The sequence below is a fragment of the Teleopsis dalmanni genome, chromosome X (assembly GCF_002237135.1).
Source record: "Teleopsis dalmanni isolate 2A chromosome X, ASM223713v2, whole genome shotgun sequence".
Taxonomy (NCBI): Eukaryota; Metazoa; Arthropoda; class Insecta; order Diptera; family Diopsidae; genus Teleopsis; species Teleopsis dalmanni.
In genome coordinates, this window is record NC_051848.1 from 90,913,966 (window position 1) to 90,934,630 (window position 20,665).

Consider the following 20,665-nt stretch of genomic DNA (forward strand, 5'->3'; position numbering starts at 1 on the left):
ATGCGTGTCATAATTGAGCAGTGCATCGAGTTCAACACAGTCCTGTATACAGTCTTTGTCGATCATGAAAAGGCGTTTGATTCAATCAAGAGAGAGGCCATCTGACCAGCACTACAGAGACTCCGCAAAAAATAATTAATACAATAAAGAAAAGCTATGAAAACACGAAGTTCTGTATATTGGTGAAACAAGTGAACCGTTCATTTCAACAACCGAAGCAAGGCTGCATTTTCTGACCACTACTATTTATTGTTGTGCATGATTGTGTGTTAGAAATGTTCGATTCGCAAAACCACGGCATCAATTGGAGGCTAAATACCAGAAATAGATTTCTTTTTACAGAACATAACAATTTTAATCACATGTACATAGAATATAGTGAATACATATATATATTTATTATAATAATGCAAATATTAGTTTTCAGATTGATTTATTACATAATTATAAATTTATACTCGCTAAGCTTATTGAAAGCTCTTGGGACCACTTTTTAGATAATAATAATGGTAACTACATTGCCAACAGAGCAGTAAACTGCGACAGAAGTGAGACCTTGTCTTATATCTTCATAGGCGCTATCTGAGGACAAGATAAAAAGTAACAACTGTAGCCGTAGTGGTATATCTTATATATTTAATGAATGACAGTTAATGAATATGTTTTGGAGTTGCAGAATTTGGAGTGCAACTATCCTAGAAGCGTTAAACTTTGCAGGCATATAAAATTTATGACGAGCTTAAAGCAAATAACGATTATCCATTTTGGAAATAATTGAGTAACTAATAAAGATGAAAAACATAACGAATTTTCTTCCTTCATATCTCATATCTCATATAAACAAAAACAGAACACATAATATTTTCATTAAAATCATTTATTTAGATTTTACGGATGTACGTACTCTAACTTATTTGATATTAACATTACTATATATACTAATGTTGATGTATTTGAATGTTTGGGTGGTGTGTATGGTTAATATTGTAACAATGTTTAAATAAAATAAACACACCGTTCATATTCTTAAAACAATTAAATACAATAATTAATTATTAATTTATTTCTACATGCAATAATTGAAAGGATCATATAAAAATTGTTAAAAATATTTTGAGAAACTTGTTGTTTGTTATTGGCTCTCTTAAATGTATGTTAAATGTAAATTTAATTTTTTCTACATATGCTTTAAGGTAAAAAGAAGTTTGACTAAACATGTTAACAATTTTACATACAATGAAATGACAAGTACATTTAAAGGTACTGTTTTCTAGCCAACTTTCAAACTAAAAAACTCAATACTAACTAATAGTCACATTTAAAAACAGCTAACATTTAAAATTATTATAAATGTCCAAGGTTAAGTGAGTTAAATTATTTAAAAAATTAAAAAATTTGTCGTTGCGTATGTATGCGTTGAGAAGAATGTGTTTTGTTACAGTAATGATTGATTATAATTGATTGAGGTTTAAAATATTTTATACTCTTAATTGTAAATTTAATTTTTTTTAAATAATTTTCATATTTAGAAGTCGAAGTCATCGGAGTCACTGCTGACTTTCTTCTTCCTCTTACCCTAAAATGCATTTATTATAGTTTATTTTTCCAATTTCAAGTGCAGAACGTATTTACCTTCTTATTATTATCACTATCACTGTCGCTTATATTTTTTTTACGTGGGCGCTTACCAGGAGCCTTTTTGATAGGAGTGTCTTCCTCGCTGTCTCCATTGCCATTGACATCGTTTTCGCTATCGCTAATTTTGGCCATTACTGTGGACTCTTCGAGAACTGCTTTATTATCCTTAAAAACCATTTCACCTTCACTACTTTGTACATCTTCATCCGAATCAAGTAAACCTGAATAGTTTATTTTTTTAGCAGTTGCACGACGTCCTGGTCGATCCGCACGTGGAGCAACACTAACTTGCATTTCAATATCGCTACCGGATAGTTCATCTTCATCGGAGCTTGTACTTTTCTTCTTGCACTAAAACAAGTTTTTTAATATATTCATTTTCCAATTCTTTATTATATTTAAAAACAAAAATTTCTTACCCCTTTAGATTTGAAGTTTAATTTAGTTTGTTTAAGACCATCGCTAGAAGTATCAGCGTTTTTCTTCTTTGGAATAGCCCTTTTCTTCGGTTCAGCCCCAGGTTTCTTTCCCTTTTTCGGCACATCTGGCGAACCTTTGGGTCCTTTATCTCCTTCCGCAAGTCTAACTTTTTTTTGCGCATCAGTAAGATCTTGCACTTTTTGGAACTTCAATGCCTTTAGTCCAAGCTCATTTTTCAATATTTGCCGAATGGCATATTGCGATATGTTCAGCTCACGAGCCATTTTTCGTCCACTGCGACGCGGATTTCCTTCAATTCGCTTCTTCACTTTTCGAACCATTTCTGCCGATGTTGCTGTTTTTTTTCGTCCACTTCCTTGACGTCGGGCTACGCTACCAGTATCATGGTAACGAGCGATGGTACGAGACACAAAAGATTTATTAACTTTTAAATGCTGGAGGGCTCTAACGATAGCCACTTGTGGTTTTCCAGCCAAATGCAAAGCAATCACACTATCACGCTTGAATTCCATCACAAATAACAAATAACTGAAAAATTCCCACCAAAATGCTTTTGTGCGCTTGTAAACAATATAATGAGCTGTCACTAGAATAAATCTGACAGCTGTGGGACGAGCGGTTTAGAAATGACAGCAGTCTGAAGTTGGTTGCAGTTTTTTCATCTCACCTTGTATTTTTAAAAACAAAAATTTCTTACCCCTTTAGATTTTTTTTTGTTTTATATTTATTCCATTGATATTGGAACTATCTTAGATATCTAGTAATACTTTTAACAAATGAAAATTTGAAACTTTGAGTTATCTTAAATTATCATTTAAGATAACCTATTAATGATAATAATGCATGTCATATAAATTTCAATACATTTTATAAATAAATAAATAAAATAAATAAATAAAAAGATAGATAGATATATAAATAAATAAATAATAATAATAAATTAATAAACATTACTAATTTTTTTTTTTTTTTTTTGAAAAAAAGAATTCAACTTAATTTAATACTTAAGTAGGTTGGAAGTGTACGTTTAAGACGTTTTTTGTGCCCTAGTTCCAAGGCTGAAAGTCTTCTCATTTCTAAGTTTGTGTGCTGAAGCAATTTAGATGAGTGGTTAGCACTGCTTTTTTGAAGCGTTTCATGTATAGTTGGGATATTCAGGTCTTTGTGAATATCGTCGTTTCTAATGTAGTATCGTCAGCAAACGTTACAGTTAGTATTTCTACACTTTTTGCCTAGGAATGTCTGTAGTGTATAACAGATACAGGATCGGGCCTAAAACACTCCCTTGAGGGACACCGGCTTCTATTTTTATCATGTGGGATGTGTCGTTTTGATATTGCACAAAGAAGTATCTATCTTTAAGGTAGCTCTTCAGTAGTAAATAAAAATCGGCCGGCAATATTCTTGATAGTTTGTAAAGCAATCCTTCGTGCCAGACGCTGTTGAATCTTTTGGCTACATCTAAAAACACAGCCACAGTGATCTTCTTAGAGTCTATATTCATTGAAATTTTCCTAGCCACCCGATGAATTTGCTGAATTGTAGAATGCTTTTTACGAAATCCAAATTGCTGATTTGGCAATAGGTTGTTTTCTTGTATTATTGGTTCCAGTCGGGAGAAAAGAAGATTTTCGAATAGTTTATATCAGATGGATAATAAGCTGATCGATCTGTAAGAGTTGACAATTGAAGCATTTTTGTTTGGTTTAGATATTGCTACAACCTTCGTTACTTTCCAAACAGAAGGGCAAATCTTATTGCTAATCATGCAGTTAAAGATGTTTCTCATGTCTTTCAGCCTCTGATAATTCTTTCAGCTCTTTTGTTAATTTGTTTAACTTTGTTTTTATTTATGGAGCTCTAGATTATTTTTTTTTTTTCTTCCCTTTATTATACAAGTGCCAAGATTTGAGCATGAAGTATACATTTTTACATAATGGAACTTCAAGTAAAAATTCAAAAACAAGATTAAGAATTACATGAGTGAACTATTAATAGTGGATAAAATGAAAAAGAAAACTTTTCTTTAAATTATATAAATTAAATATTATAAAATAATTAAAATTAATGGATGGATGATAAAATAAGTGAGTCAATTAAATAGACTGCTATGAATTTACTATGAATATATTAGTTAGATTATTATAGTATTGCTAGTTCTGATGGAAATAAGCGTTTCAATCTTCTGTTGTGTGTGGCTTCGTCATTAGGTAGCTGCCTCATTGTTGGGTTAGGATGGAAAAGTAATCCGTCTGTGTGCTTTTTACTATTTTTTCGGATAACGTCTGCAACAAAGGGTATCTTTAAATCGCGATGAATGTCATAGTTTGAGATGTACCATTCAGCGTTGATGATAGTCCTAAGTATTTTTGATTGTTGTCTTTGCAGTATTTGGATGTTGGATTTACATGCTGTGCCCCAAATTTCGGCTCCATATTTCCATATTGGAGCGATTACTGTTTTAATCAAAACTAACAGTGGAAAATGGAGCTCTAGATATTTGCCAGATTTTTCTCAGGTATTACATTTTTGGTTTTAGTTATTGGTGTAGATGCAGATGCTGCAGATAATAGTAGAATATAGCTCTTAGAGCTATATTTATAACTAACTGTTCTTCTATTAGCTCACGATATGTATCCCAACATGTTTGATAATTGTATGTATAATTGTTCGTATTGTTCATATAAAGAGTTGTGCTGCAAACTAGTACTATCGGTGGGGGGTCAGAGGACAACTCAAGGCTGTAATGAATGGAAAGGTTATTTACATTTATGTTTTTTGTTATAAAGAAGTCAATCAAATTAGGTTGCTTTCTTAGGTCACTAGACCAGTAGGTTGGTTCACCAATACTTATAAATTTTGCTTTATATTCACTCAGTTGAGTGTAAAGATTTTTACCTTTTGCGTTTGTTAAACGTGATCCCCATAGCGAATTTTTTGCGTTGAAATCTCCACCGACTATAAATCGTTGAAAAAGAGATTTGAGGAAATTTAAATACGTGGCTTTGGTATTTGAGGACTTAGGAGGACAATAAACAGCAGCCAATTTTAATAGACCATGAGAATCTTCAATCATTATTGTGGTCGCTTGTATTTGTTTTGTACTATGATTTTCTGATTCAGAGCTAACTATACAGTTTTTTATGAAGATGGCAGTTCCACCGTGTCCTTTTCCGTCGGGATGGTTGGTTTGAAATATTGTGTAATTATCTATTTTAACATAGCTTTATTCAGTGAAATGCGTTTCTGAAGGTAATAGTATGTCGATCGAATTTGAGTACAGAAAAGTTTTCAATTCGTTGACATGTCTACTTATACCGTTTGTATTCCATGCTACTATTTTCAAGTCATTCACTACGTTTACGCGAGCCTTAAAAGTTGTTTTAAGGCTCCTAAAATCGATTTTAAGATCGCGTAAACACCCTAAATTGAATTTTGCTTAAAAGCACTTTTAGCTTACTAAAAGTAGTTTAACATCACTTTTAGTAAGAAATGTCACTTTTACCCTTTGCGTAAATACCTTAAAAGCAGTTTAAGGTTTGAATTGTCAGCTGTTAACAGTGAATAGGTGCAAATAATTTGAATTTTATTACAAATAACACTAACTAAAAATATGGAGAAAAGGGAAATAAAAAGAAAAAATTGGATGAAAGAGGAGGAAGAATGCTTAATTAAAATATTTGCAGAAAAACAAATAATTAAATTGTAAGACGGCAAAAAATATAGAAAGGACACAATTTATGAAATTGTTCGCCAAGAAATGGAAATCAGTGGCTGGTACAGAAGTGTACAGCAAATAAAACAAAAGTGGCAGGTATTAAAGAGACAATACTCTGAAATAAAAAAACATAACAATTGTAGTGGTAACAGTTGCATGGAATACCATCCATTGATGTGCGAAATCCTTGACTCAAGACCATCATCAATTCTTGAAAATAACGGGTGCGATACTCTTGATATTGAACACCTAAATGGTAATTTATCATAGAAGTAAATATATTGTTACCGAACTTTAATTTTTTTAATTGCAGGCGAATGGAATGAAGAATATTTAAATGACAACGCAGAGGAGCACAATTCAGACTTTGAATTGCCTTCAACATCCGCATTTTTGAACCCGCAGAATAACGCAGATGAAACGAATTGGGAGTTAGGAATAGATGACTTGCCTTCGACGTCAACTTCATCGAATACCACCACAACTCAAATTCGACTAGATCGATCGAAGGGCAGAGGAAGTTACCCAAAGGCATTGTCCAGCTTTCATGAAAGTTGGTCTCGCGAATGCAAAATTATGATTAGCCGCCAAGAAAAATTCTTTAGCGAGGAAGCGGAAAAACAGCGTGAATGGGAAACGAAAATGCTGGAAGAGCAGCGTAAGCACAATGAAAATTTGCTGCGTAGTAGCAATGAGACAATTGAAAGTGCTAACAGAGGTCTAATTGCATCGCAGAATTTAAATTAATTAAAATTATTTATTTTTTATTCTCTATTTGAAAATCTTTTTATTTTTTATTCTCTATTTGAAAAAATATTTCAATTTAATATTAAATTTATTATTTTCAATTATTTAAATTTATTATTAAGCTTAAATTGTTATAAATATTTTATCTTATATATATATTTCTTCTGTACGTGTGTTGACAGTGAACTCCTCCTAAACGGCTGAACCGATTTTGATGAAATTTTTTGTGTGTGTTCAAGTGGATTCAAGGTTTAGATTCACAATTTTGCCCACTGGATAATGTCTTTTTAATTAATTTTTTATTTTTTGGTATCCATATACATTTATATTAGAAATTTAAAATTTATCCATGCTTACTTTGATTTGTTTAAAAAGTTTAAAATCTCTAAAATGAATCGTAAAATTGCATAGCTTAAATGCATTTAAATTCCGCAGTATAATTATAGGGGAGCCAATTTTTAATCTTAAGTTATGTGGTGGTATTCCTGGTAAATCCAGCGAATTCAAAAATTCCACAGGATAGTTGAACGATTCATTTTAGAGTTTAAACTTTTTAAACAAATCAAAGTAAGAATGAATAACTTTTAAATGTCTAATATAAATGGACCAAATTGTGAATCTAAACCATCCTTGAATTCACTTGAACACACACAAAAAAGAAAAATTATATATATAAAGATATAAATAACATACAAAAAACAATGCCACGTCTTCGTGGACAAGGAGAAAATATTGGTCGAGCGACTCGGAATTCACAATTACTCCAGAACCGTCGGTTAAATAGATCGGCAGAAAACAATGAGAATGTAAGAAACCAGGATACAATCACACGTGTTAATGAAAGTCAAGAGCAACGCAAATAACGCCTTCGAGCTAATGCATTGAGACAAAGACTGGCCCGTCCACGAGTCACCGACATATTCAGAACACGTGAACAACAGCGTTTGCAAGTGTATCGGGCATTTTTTTTTTTTTTTAAATATCTATTTTATTTATTGAATCTCTTTTATAAGAAGATTTACAATAAGTATTCAAATCTTAAAAAAACTAAAGCAAACAAATGAACTGACAATTATAACTGCAGTTAATTGATAATAATTAAAGTTAAAGTTATTTCATGAAAAGCAAAGAATAAAGAAATAAATAAAATAAAATAAAAAATAAAAAATAAAAAATAAACGAAAAAGAAAAAAAAAAGTATATTAAATTGAAGTAAATTAAAGTTTAAATAAGGTTGATAATAAGTAAATGTATAAAGATAGAAAAAGGAATCAGTGCGTTGGTACATCTTTTCTGCTTAATCTTGACGAAGGCCGCGTTAGCAATAGATTCCTTGCAAGGTGGTTCGGATGAATCGGGCATTGACACGTTCATCATTTCATCACCTTGCGTTTGAATATGAGTCGGTTATCGACTATTCGTCACATTCACGAATTGTAATCGGTGCTATGAACAAACAGTGCCAACACTGTCATGCACTCAAATACCAAGGTGAATCGGCAGGTTTCTGCTGCGCATCTGGAAAAGTTGTATTGCCACCATTGAATTCGCCGCCAGAACCAATGAAAGCACTATTGGCTGGAGCTACATCTCAATCTAAATTGTTTTTTCGTAAAATTCGCAAATTCAATTCGTGCTTTCAAATGACATCATTTGGAGCAACAAAAATCGTTCAGAATTAGAATGGTCGCAATTTTCAATCAACATTTAAGATTCAGGGCTAAGTGTATCACTAAATTGGTTCTTTAATGCCGATGCCCAATAACGATCCCAAATTTCTGCAAATCTACTTCATGGGTGATGAGAAGTAGCAAATAAACGCACGTTGCCAGTACAACCATATCGAGCAGATGGAGGAGCAAGAAATTGTGGGTATTTTAGAACCGTTTTTAAAAAATCACAACCAGTTGGTCCAGTTGTTCAATACCGTTTCAAACCGACTGCTAAACGACAACTATACAATCGTCATAAAAGCAGACAAAGTACCATCTGGGCAGCATGCGGGCCGATATAATGCACCGACTATTAATGAAGTTGCAGTTGTTATGGTTGGCGACGCATTTGAACGTCAAGATATATGAATACAACGCAGAGATAACACAGTGCATACGATTGATGACAGTTATCGCTCTTACGACGCTTTGCAATATCCATTGATATTCTTTTTTCATTTAAAATGCAGTGCTTATAAGGATTTGAAAATATTTGTAACATAAGTAATGCATGTGGACTTTTTGTAGTTCAAAAGAAAAAATCAATTCAAAATAATTTTCGTATTAAAATGCTAAAGGTTAAGTTGAATAACAACAAATATTATAACTCAGCTGAGCCAGGAAAATTAATTGCAAGGGGAAACAACGTTCGTCGGGTCAGCTAGTATTATATATATTATATTGTTAGTTATAAATAAACGTATAAATTAATTAATTAAAAATTGGTTTTTTCTACATTATTTTTTTAATTGCTTCTATGCAGAAGTGGAAATTTTCTCGCCAAGTACGCGCATATATGATCTCGCATAAGATGTCCAGACGACGAATTTTGTCGATTGTACATCTGTTCATTTTGGGGATATTTACTTTCACCGTGGATTCTTTCTACGTCCCATGAGGAATTATAACGTTGTTTAGATATCTCCACAAAATTGTGAAGAATTCCGCACGCTATTATCACATGCGGCATATTGTAAACATCCCGGTCGCTCTTCTTATAAAGTATTCTCCATCTTCCTTTCAAGCGACCAAATGCTTGCTCCACAACAATTCGTGCTTGATTCAAATGTAAGTTGAAGGATGTCTTTTCAACAGTTAACTCGTCCCTATAATTTTTCATAATCCAGTTACAAAGCGGATAAGCTGCATCACCAATAATATAATAAGGAAGTTTAAAAAGCATAGCTTCATTTGAGGCGTTGTAAATTCCGTCGATTTCCCTATGGCTTTCAGGACTTAATGTATTATGGTTTTTGTATAGAGAACTGTCCCTAAGCACTGATGCATCGTGTGCACAGCCAGGATTTTGTGCTGTCATATTTTTAAATAAATATTGATCATCCACAATAGCTTGCACTGCAATGAAACTATAACCCTTTCTGTTACGAAAGTCTGCAGCACCGTTTTGTGGGGGTTTAATTGGCACATGAGTGTCGTTTATAACACCAATAATATTTGGCAGTTTAAATTTTTGTTCAAATCTCGAGGCTATGTGTTCACATTCTGATGCATTTGGCCAGAATAATATTTTGCCGACTTGGTTTTCAATTAAAACTTTACAGAAACTGTGAACACATAAGCAAACAGTACTTTTTGATACTCCAAATCGCTTTGCAATTACACGGTATTCAGCACAAGAGGCAAGTTTGTGAACTGCAATAGCTATTTTCTGTTCAACAGACAACCCTTCAACGAAAGTATTTTCTGCTGGTGCCATTTTATCCTTAAGCAAATCTACAAGCCTGAAGAATATTTGTCGATTCATTCGAAAATCAGCAATCCATTGTTCATCGTCATAGAACTGCAGAACTTCAACATCCCACCACTCCGAACTTCTCTTGCTTTTGCTAAAAGTTCTTATTCGTGGTGGAAGCTAAAAACAAAAATGCATTCTAAATATTTTATGAAAAACTTTATAAAAACATTTACATTCATTAAAGCCTCATTAACAGAACGTATTGCCATTTTATTAAAGAGCTGCAATCGCATTTCTCGTAATTTTGTAAATTTTTTACGGAATGATTTTAAAATTAGTATTGTTGCTTTATTATTATTTTCTACAATTTTGGTTATAATATATTTTTTTTGCAATAAAAGTAAAACAATTTGTAGTTTTACCATATTCATTTTTAAAATGTTTAAAATCAACATGTTTGCTGTTAAACAGCTGATTGATTGACAGTTACCTTAAAAGTGCTTTTAATTCTTGTGCGTAAACGCTCCAAGAACAAATTTTAAAATCAGTTTTAAAAGTGATTTTAAGACTCGCGTAAACGTAGTGATTGATTTTACCCATTGATTTTTGTAATTAACGCCGTAAAAATGTTCATCATTCCTGACATTTATGTTATCAATGTTTTTGTCATTTCTTTGTACTCTGCGAGTTCTGAGTTGTAAGAGTTAGATTCAACAGGTGTTTGGAGCGTAACTCGGGCATATGATAATGTTTGTGGGATGTTGGCATTTGTGTTTTGAGTGGTTGTATTGTTTGTTGTATAAGAAGATTGTTGATAACTTGTTTGAACGGGTGTTCCTTTTTCTCTCATGATTGGATATCGTTTGATTTTAAATGATTTGTACACTTCATATCCCTTGTAATTGGCTGTATGCTTTTCTCCGCATACAGTTTCCAGTATTTCCTTTTGTTGGACAGCTGACGGATTTATGACTTCCTGCAGCTTTAACACAAACCGGTGATTTGGTGCAGAAATTTTCTGTGTGTCCATATTTTTGACAGTTTGTACATTGAAGTATAACGTTTAGAGGGCGAGGTGGCTCAAATTGGATTTTGCAGTGAAGCAAATACTGAATTGAGTGAATTTCTTTGTTATTTACATTTTGTTTTAATTCTATAGAGAATAAATTTAATGGCCTATTAGTTCGTGGTTGTAATATGTTTTGGATATTTATGATTTCATGTGCGTTTTCATGAAGACGTTTTAATGCCACGAAGGAAGTCTTTAAAACCTCGTTCTTCCTTCGGTTTATACGTGTAATATTCGGTATTTTTTTCTTTTAGTATCTTTATTATGCTAGTGTAATGAATTGAGTCAAATGGTCGCAGTTTGACTTCATTTTTTGGTAGAACTTTTATATCATATTTACAATTATTTTCTATTGGGTTTAGTGCATTTATTAAAGTGCTTTGTTCGATTGTTAGACGTGAATTGGAACAGGTTTGGGTTTTTTTGAATATTTTTGTTCCAGTGTGGTTGTTTTCGTATTTGTTCCACTGTGAGCTTGTACAATTAGTGTGTCGTCATCTTCTCTAAGCAGTTCAAATCTGTCTGTGCTTGGGTTGCTAAGCCAATATTCTAGTAATGTTGTTTGTGCACTGCATTGTTTTTTAGTTTTATGTTTTCTGTTACTGTTGCTTTCAATCGAAGGTTTGAGTGGAGATTGATTATCTCGTCTTCGCGTTTTAATTTTTGTTGATCTGCATTTGCGTAATTGTTTGTTTTATTAGCATTACTTTTATATATTTTTTTTCACTAATTTGCCTGTTTTTGGACAAAATGTTGATTTCAACGGTGTTGTGATGCTATTTGTTTTAGTTGATGTTGTTTTAGTTTGTACAGAGTTTACCGACATTATTGGATTAGAAGATGTTGATGTTAATGTTGTTATAGTTGATGAAGTTGATGTTGTTGTTGTAGTTGTAATTTCCGCAGAGATTGGCATGCTTGAAGAGAACATTGCATTTATTGAAAAGGTCTTTGTTGGAGTTGAACATTGTTGGCTCCAGGAAAGCTTTTTATTTTAACTTTCCATTACAGGTAAAGCGGGAAGGGTTTACTTGCTCTAACGGTGGCGAGCGCTCCACCGAAATTTAAAATTTATTTGAAATGTTTATTGTTCTCAATCTTATACAGAATATTATTGAAGTTTATAAATTTTTGTATTTGATTATTATATAAAACGTTAAAATTTTTATAATACCATTTCAATAATTGTAACAACTTTTGTAATTAACTTTTCAAACTCGATGGCAAAAATCAAGCGGAAATTTTACAGTGAGAATTGGCAAAAAAAAAATAGATTCACAATATATTTGCAGTTTGTTTATTTAATTATTTAAAATTTTTAGTTTTATAAAGAAACAGAAATTTATTTTTATTTAAGTTTTTAAAGGCATATATAACTTACACTGTGGCAACGCCACATTTAGACTTTCTTACTTTCGTTAAGAAAAGCATATGTCTCTATCAGCTGTTTTGAACAAAACACAGTTTTTTTGTTTAATTTGCAAAATAAAGTTTAATTTCTTGAAATAAAAACATTTTTAAATTCACAAAACCGAATTTCACCGTTTTCAGGCACCGTTTTGATAAATTTCTTTTGCTTATGATCAATGGATCAAGTGTTTATAATTTTAACATTTGAAATTTAACTTTTCGGATTACAAACAATAGGGTTGTGATTTAAAGTTTAATTTAGCTTGTTTAAGACCATCGCCAGAAGTATCAGCGTTTTCCTTCTTTGGAATAGCCCTTTTCTTTATCTCCTTCCGCAACCAGTGCATCAATTTCATCCAGTACCTCCTCTTTTACCTTTTTTTTAATTTGTTTAGCTGTAACTTTCAACATAATTTCTTCAGTAACCTGATTAATAGTAATATAAAAATATATATATAATACAAAATTATTATATTAAATTATTATATAATTATAATACAAAAATTAACTTAAATTCTACCTTTTGACCATTTGGTTTCGGATGTATGAAAGCGTTTTCTCCGCCTTTAGCCAGCTTTCGCTTTCGCTGCTAAAGCTTTAGCAGTTTTCTTGTTAAGTCCTTGTTCCTCCAGACGTTCATGTTCTTCCACTTCATTTAGTTTCTTTTCTAATTCATCTAAAACATTTAACCACAATAACTCTGGGGTTTTTGCTTTCAAATTTGCCAGATCAGCTAACTTTTGATCTCACTGACGCAACAATTCGTTCTTACGCTCTTCAGTCAACATTCACATTGACATCCCAAGTAAATAATCAAATTTCTTTACAACAGTTAATTTCTGGAAAGCCTTTTCTGAATTTCTTCTTTTTAACAATAGCGCTGCAGCTTTCCACATCTTCGTGTCGTTTAAAGAAGTTTGTAACATGTAAAGATTAAATTTTAAAAGAAATAAAATTTACCAAACTTTGGTAAATATTAAATTCTAAAGACAAAAATATAAAGTCGTGCCTCAAAGTGTTAAAGCAGTTCAAACTTTTCATCGAAAATATTCGACTCCTTTCAACAGAAAATTCGCTTTATTGAAGCTCTAATATAAAATTACGATATATTCAGAAGTAATACAGGAAATTACAGTGTGCCAAGACTGTTAAAATACATATTCAACAATTCGCTTCCCAATAAGTACAGAGAATAATGAAATTAAAATTGATCCAAAAAAACAGTTTAACACAGAATTATAAAAAAAACTTAATTTGGAGGAATGTCGTGAAATAAGCTCAGACTTCAAGGGGACTATGTATCACTAAACAATAATACAAATAGAAAGCACTTAATTCTTTTTTCAAATATTAGCAGAGTTCTACCAAAGTCAATAGCAGCAAATTATACCAGAAGTGACAATTGATATTAAGCAATTGATAGATTTGGTAACAAATTTTTTCTTTTTGAATTGTCATAAATGTTCTTACCGCGGTAAAGATATTTCCAGTAAGTCCACAAAATCTTCCATTTGCTCTGTAACACCAACAAGAAAGTATTCATTGACCAAATTACGTTTAGCTTGGTCAAGTGCCCATGCATTGCCAGGTTCCCTTTAAAAAGTAATAAAAATAATCATAAAAGAAATCTATTTGTTAATTAACTGCTCATAACTGCACATACCAGCACTTGGCGGCGTGACCACAAAAAAACGGTATTTGCAGCCACATATTCTTAGGATCACAGTCCGGTTGCTTAAGTTCAACGCATTCGTCAAACGTCTTAAATAAACATCTCACGTTACAAATAATACAAGTACACTTATTTTTCATTTTTAAAATACTTACAATTTTATTACCCGCTTTTTTGCGTACTAAATTCGGTCGATAATTATCACCAGAACGTAAAAAATAATAATACGAAACTAATCTGTCGAGCGGCTTACGAACTATATTAATATAGATAGGTTTATGCGATATTTGAAACCTAAAATATGAAAACAAAAACATATTAATAAATGAGAATTGCATATGATGAGCATTTTGTATACTTAGAGAAATCTAAAAATGCCATGTGTCCATGATACAAAGCTGGTTTCATTTCATGCCATTTCGTTACATTACGTACGAAGGAAATCTGTGGTAAGACAAAACAAAATTTTTTTGCATATTACTCTAATATTAGGCAGACAAATTTTTACACTGTTTTTACCTGATTAGGCAATGAGAGCACATGCATATTTGCAGTGACATTAATGTGCAGTACATGAAATTTGTTGCGCTTACACAGGTCGTAAGCAATGTTGACAAAACTGGTGGAACCTGTCTTTGGTACCCGATTATACAGCACAACCAATTGGTTTTCGTAATCGAAACCATCACCTCCAAATGAGACCGTGCTCTGTGTGACATATTGAACTGAACCACCACTAGGTACACCAGGTGCGGCTATTTTCGCTAAAGGCTTAATCGCTACAAACAAAATACAAATTAAATTTGCTACAATCACTTGATATTTAAAATTGCGCTACCATTGTGTAATGTCTCCAAATGCTCCTCAGACCACAAAAACCAATATCCTCCACAAGTGAATAAGCACACTGCACCTAGTATTAACCAATGCAATGGTCTTGTGGCTAAAAATATTTTTTTGAATTTTTTGTGCAACAGCAACATCATGCCGAAATCTCTGTGCAAATATCACATTTAGCACAAATTTTCATTGTTTTATTTCGTTAAATGCTTTCTGGTTTTATGTCTGATATTATTATATGGTGCTTAAACTAATTTTGTTTCCTCTTGATTTTTCGTAAGCAACGCAACGACATTAGTATGCAAATACTTTTTCTTCATATGCAATTAATTGTACGTGCGAAGCAAACTATTTTTGTTGTGCTAACTTCTCATTGATTCACAACAAATTTGACATTTGCCCGAAAACATTTGTGTACAGCGGCTATCACGCCTTTTAAATTACAAGAAAACAATTCAGATTTTTTCAAAAACAAATTGTGAAAATGAAAAATACTTTATTTTTGTTTTTTTAATTAAATACTCTTTGTATACTCTTTGCTATTACTTCATTACTCTGTAAATTAAACATCAGAGATGACAAGTTGATTATAAATATGAAAATCCATTTAGCAAAATAAACAGCAATAACTTTGTATAGAGTGTTGAATGAATGTACATACATATATAAATGCAAATCTTATATGAAAATTTACCAAATCATGTTTGTAGCTTTCTACCAAAATAATGCTTTTTCGGTTATTTATAAAACAAATATTATATGTAAATTACTATTTTGACTGTGTTACGTTTACATAGTCACTGCATCCAGGCAAATTTCTTGCACTGCACTTATGTAAATATTTATTTATTTATATTTTGCACCTTTTTATTGGTTTTGGTTAAAAGTTTTCAAATTTATTAATTTATTTATTAAATGTCTTATAAATTTCCAAAATTTTTACTCGAAATTCTGGTAAATACCAACATTGTTGTCATACCGACATAATTTACTATTTCTCTTAATTTACCATCAATTTACTCGAACTCGCACACGGCCTATGTAATGTAACAATTTTTTTTACGAACCTAATTTTAAGTTTTTTAAATTTTTTTATGGCAACACCAAAATTTATTTTCATCGCGCGAAACACAAATATGTGACAGCATTAATGTGGTGAGGGCTGTTGTCTTGATGGAGTTTTGAAATAGTTTTTGTTTTTATAAGTAACCGTAATTATTAGTGCCAAATTTTTAATTAAATATGTCGCAATTTAATCTTGGTAACTTGGCGAAAGAATTGCCCACAATTCCATATGAAACTGGACTTTCGTTTGAAGATCGTCAAGAGACATGGGACAAGGCCAGCGATGGTAATTTAAAGATGTGTATCTTTTGAATGCAGTATTTAGTATAACTGATGAAATTTTTAGTTCAGTATGTAGTTGATGATTTGACTAATAGTAAGGTAGTGCATTATCTGAAGTTAGGAGGGAACACTATGGGGGTTCCTGCAGCCGAAGCTATTGGTAATGCTCTAAGATGTCATCCTGAATTTAAAAAGGCCATGTGGCCTAATATGTTTACTAGAAGACTAATAGATGAAATACCAGCGGCTTTAAAACATCTTAGCAATGGTTTGATGTTCGCAAAAGCACAGATTACTGTTTTAGATTTGAGCGACAACGCTTTAGGTCCAAATGGTATGGTCGGATTAGAAGATCTTTTGAAATCACCAGTCTGTTACAGTCTGCAAGAATTGCACTTGAACAATTGTGGTCTTGGCGCTGGTGGTGGTAAAATGCTTTCAAAGGCTATAATCGAAGGTCACGAGAACAGTTTACGCGCCGGCACTCCAATGCAAATGAAAGTTTTTGTTGCCGGACGCAATCGTTTAGAGAACGAGGGTGCTGCAGCACTTGCACAAATGTTTGGTACACTCAAGACATTAGAACAAATTAGTTTGCCGCAAAATTCTATCTATTATGTTGGATTTGATGCACTAGCCAAAGGCTTCAGAGAAAATACGAACTTACATGTACTAAATGTAAATGATAATAACATTGGCCGCAAGGGCGCTGGATATTTGGCTGAACTTTTCGCTTTCATACCAAAGTAATTTTGTTTTCAATCCTTAGCTGTAAACATATTTAATAAGATAATTTTTTTTTTTTTTTTAGAATACGTGAAATTAACTTTGGCGATTGTTTAGTTAAAACGGATGGCGCCTACTTATTTGCCGATGCATTAGCAGATGACCACAAAAATCTAGAAGTTCTTGATTTAAGCTTTAATGAAATTAATGGTGAAGGTGGCATATGTTTGGCAAACGCTATGCTCAATAAACCAAACTTAAAAACTTTTAATCTTGATGGCAACGTTGTGAGTTATAAAAAAAATGAACTTTAATTATTTGAGTCTTGAAAATATTTATATTGTATTTTATTTAGCTCGGGTCTGATGGTTTAAAAACCATTATTGAGTGTATGAAGGCTGCCATTAATCCTAACGCATTCGTTGAGGTTGAAGAAAATGAGTCTGAAAATGAAAATGATTCACAAAACAATGATGGAGAGGAAGGATCAGATGACATTTACGATAGCAATGAGGAGGAAGAGGAGGAGGAGGAGGAAGACGACGACGACGACGACGACGACGACGATGAGGATAATACTGACGAAAGTAGCAATGCTAGTGCATACGTAACCTCAGTCAGCGCCTTTCAAACACCAGTATATAATTTCTACAATTTATTTAAATTCTTTTAAAAGAGTAATTTTTTTTTCAACTAATTTTAGCTAAGTGGCGAAGAGAATGTATTTTTTCAAACTCCAGCTAGTTTAAATACGCCAACTAAACCGAAACCAATAAATCAAAATCAGCTGAGTGCAACTGCTTCTATATCGGCAGATAATGATAAATCACCAGACATACAATTGAATGCTGTAGAGGAGTTCTGCTTTGAATTAAAACCACCTTCTCTTGAAATGTTTTTGAAAGCAATAGCAACCCCTGACATGAACTTTTTCAACTTTTGTGAGGTATTTTCTACTTATTTTATACATTTTTTCACTTTCAATAAAACTCTAATTTTTGGCACAAAAGAGCTTCAAGGAATTAAGCGAGAAAGATTACGTTGATATCTTGTACTACACTACACTGAAAGTTGCTAATCTATCCCGTCAGTCTGTAGAAGCTTTAAAATGGGCCGTGCGGCTATTTAAGATTTGCTTCAAACATGCAACTGAAACTGGAAAGGAGAACATTCTCGTCGTTTTCTTTGCCAATAAAATTGGTTTGATCGAACATGACTGCGGAATTAAGACAGAATATAAAAACGATGCTTGCCGTCATGCTCTCAAAGAAGCTGTTAAAGAAACTAACAATGAGAAAATCATCATGCATTTCAGCAGCCTCTCGTTGTAGCTTTATCTAAATTGTTTGTTTTAAAACAAAATAAATTTATATTAATAAATGAAGTGCTTAACTTATAATTTATTTTTAATTTCTTGATTTTATGAATAAATAATTATATTGTCAATTGGGATTTAATGTGAAAGAAGGGTGGGATTTATAAGTTTAACCTTAAGGAACCGTAATTTTAACTAAAGAAAACGCCAAAATAGTGAATTGATTTATTTATATTGATTTAGTTTAGATTTATTGATTGATTTAGATTTATATTTCTTAAATAGACTGAAAGTTAGATGCATACATCAACTGCAAACCAGCCTAGTGACGGACAATACGTTTTAATATTGAGTTGAACTACATAAAATATCATACGTTTTAAATTCATTTCTCCAGCTTATTTATTAATTGAAATAATGCATTATTTCCAGTAACCATAAATCTTCATTTATGTTACATTTCAAATAACGATCGATTTAGACCAAAACATTTAACCAAAAACACGGTCCAAACTCTATTCCCAGTTATATTTCTGTCAGTTTTAAAAGACTACATATTTATAGGGCAATTTCTCTTCTATTTTTAAAAATTTCATTTTTAAACATACAAAACAGGAAGTAGTAACCAACGCAATACAAGTCCGACTACCCAAGCTGAAACAAAAACTTAACGAAAATTTAAAAAATAAAAGAAAAATTGCTTAAGAATTATGACATAGAACGCGAATGGTCTGCTAAAGCACCAATGAGATCTAGAAATATTACTGACCATGGAACAAATCGATATTTGCCTTGTGAACGAAACACATTTTACTGCACAGTCTTTTATAGCATTCAAGAATTATTTCATATATCATACTATACATCCAGATAACTGTGCGAGAGAAGGAAGTACTGAAATTATTCGGAAAAGCATGGATCATTATGAAGAAAGCAAATGTAGTACTCAAATGTCTTAAACAACAACTGTCACTGTCAACCATTGTCAATAACTGCTTCTTACATCCCCTCAAATAATCAACCATTGTCAATAACTGCTACTTACAGCCCCCATAACATCACAGATTAGGAATATAAACAGCTAATAAGAAGACACAAATTTAAGTTTATTGTAGGTGGAGATTTTAATGCGAAACACTCTTATTGGGGTTCACGCATCACAACAACAAGGGGAAGAGAACTGTATAAGGCTGAAATAGAAACGGGATGCGAATTCATTTCAGCAGGAAAACTAAATTACTGGCCGACCGATCCAAATAAATTGCCTGACATTATAGATTTCTTTCTCACTAAAAAATATCATCAAACTACATGCAAATCAAACAAGGTTTAGATCTGCACACCGACCATTCGCCCATATAATTAAATTTAAGTGACACAATCATAAAGAAAGGTCCCGCTCCATACCTGACTAATAAATCTACAGATTGGAGTTTTTTTGAAGCATTGCTTGAAGACAGTGTAAACCTCTCAACTTCACTGAGCACTTGTGATGAACTTGAAAGAGACTTCAAAGAGCAGCTTGGATCAGTACCCCTGAATATAGAAGAAAAACTGTAGGGGAGAACTATCCAAGAGAAATTCTGAGTCTATTAAAAGAGAAGAAGAAACTAAGAAAAAGAAGGCAACAAACTCGATATTCTCTAGATAAAAGCAGGCCTAATGAAGCTACTAAACGTTTAAAAACTGAGATTCGTCTATCAAAAATGAGTAAATGACTAAAAAAAACAGAATACTCATTGTGGAAATCGACAATCCTTTACATGCACACCAACGATCAAAGACAGCAATGGAAAATGGACTAGAAGCAATGAGGAGAAAACCAGATCTTTCGCAAATAACCTGACAAAAATATTTCAGTCTAATGATGTATAGTGTGATGAATTACTGATTGTCACAGAGAGAAGAAACCAGCAAATCGATCGAATAACAAAACGCGAACTAAAATGAGCAATGAAAGACCTGAAAAATAAAAAGGCGCCTGGCTTTGACCTTATAACATCCGAAGTTTTAAAGCAGTTACCAGATAAATCTGTTCGCAAATTGCTAATGCAATTCAATGCAATAATAAATCTAAAATGTATTCCTAGACTATGGAAGATCGCAGAGGTAAAAATGATTCCAAAAGTAGGCAAACCGCTAGAATGCATATCGTCATATAGACCAATTTCAATTTTACCAATCATTTCGAAGTTCTTTGAAAAGCTATTCTACAAGTGACTAATGTCTATAATAGGCTCCGAAAAGCTAATACCAAACCATCAATTTGGATTTTGTGGCAAGCATTCGACTATAGATCAAGTACACCACATTTTCGATGAAATTGAAAGGGCT

General features: G+C 32.3%; 3 protein-coding genes across 4 annotated transcripts; 1 reads left to right on the forward strand and 2 right to left on the reverse strand.

The window, feature by feature from the left end:
- Nucleotides 1-1,510: 1,510 nt before the first annotated feature.
- Nucleotides 1,511-13,042, reverse strand: LOC119661982 (DNA topoisomerase 2-like). Of its 2 annotated transcripts, none has more exons than XM_038071510.1 (5): nucleotides 12,952-13,042; nucleotides 12,770-12,857; nucleotides 2,058-2,218; nucleotides 1,633-1,989; nucleotides 1,511-1,576 (listed from the first exon to the last, which is right to left on the reverse strand). In XM_038071510.1, exons 2-5 carry the CDS (start codon nucleotides 12,840-12,842, stop codon nucleotides 1,526-1,528), a joined length of 642 nt encoding a protein of 213 aa, XP_037927438.1. In that variant the 5' UTR covers nucleotides 12,843-12,857; nucleotides 12,952-13,042; the 3' UTR covers nucleotides 1,511-1,525. The 2 variants fall into 2 exon arrangements, with proteins under 2 accessions (XP_037927438.1, XP_037927437.1); XM_038071509.1 differs by having other exon boundaries at nucleotides 2,058-2,206; nucleotides 12,758-12,857.
- A 196-nt stretch (nucleotides 13,043-13,238) lies between these two features.
- Nucleotides 13,239-15,760, reverse strand: LOC119661981 (heparin sulfate O-sulfotransferase-like; the record flags this gene model as incomplete). The annotated part of the gene is given in 8 exon segments (XM_038071508.1): nucleotides 13,239-13,327; nucleotides 13,902-14,024; nucleotides 14,095-14,192; nucleotides 14,259-14,397; nucleotides 14,462-14,547; nucleotides 14,623-14,882; nucleotides 14,942-15,375; nucleotides 15,638-15,760. Coding segments are annotated over 7 exon segments (882 nt in total). The 3' UTR covers nucleotides 13,239-13,299.
- Nucleotides 15,761-16,031: 271 nt separating this feature from the next.
- Nucleotides 16,032-18,419, forward strand: LOC119689152 (ran GTPase-activating protein-like). The gene is made up of 6 exons (XM_038103916.1): nucleotides 16,032-16,294; nucleotides 16,355-17,036; nucleotides 17,102-17,303; nucleotides 17,372-17,653; nucleotides 17,720-17,962; nucleotides 18,027-18,419. The coding sequence occupies exons 1-6, from the start codon at nucleotides 16,186-16,188 to the stop codon at nucleotides 18,345-18,347; spliced, it is 1,839 nt and encodes a 612-aa protein (XP_037959844.1). The 5' UTR covers nucleotides 16,032-16,185; the 3' UTR covers nucleotides 18,348-18,419.
- Nucleotides 18,420-20,665: the final 2,246 nt, after the last annotated feature.

Bases quoted from the DNA above. Each gene is read 5' to 3' on its own strand.
- LOC119661982 (XM_038071510.1), bottom strand. From the start codon at position 12,842: ATGTTGAAAGTTACAGCTAAACAAATTAAAAAAAAGGTAAAAGAGGAG. The intron at 2,219-12,769 runs TTGCGGAAGGAG...AAAAAGTTAGAC, and splicing joins GGATGAAATTGATGCACTGG to TTGCGGAAGGAGATAAAGGA. The intron at 1,990-2,057 runs GTAAGAAATTTT...AACTTGTTTTAG, and splicing joins TAAACTTCAAATCTAAAGGG to TGCAAGAAGAAAAGTACAAG.
- LOC119689152 (XM_038103916.1), top strand. From the start codon at position 16,186: ATGTCGCAATTTAATCTTGGTAACTTGGCGAAAGAATTGCCCACAATT. The intron at 16,295-16,354 runs GTAATTTAAAGA...TGAAATTTTTAG, and splicing joins ATGGGACAAGGCCAGCGATG to TTCAGTATGTAGTTGATGAT. The intron at 17,037-17,101 runs GTAATTTTGTTT...TTTTTTTTTTAG, and splicing joins CTTTTCGCTTTCATACCAAA to AATACGTGAAATTAACTTTG.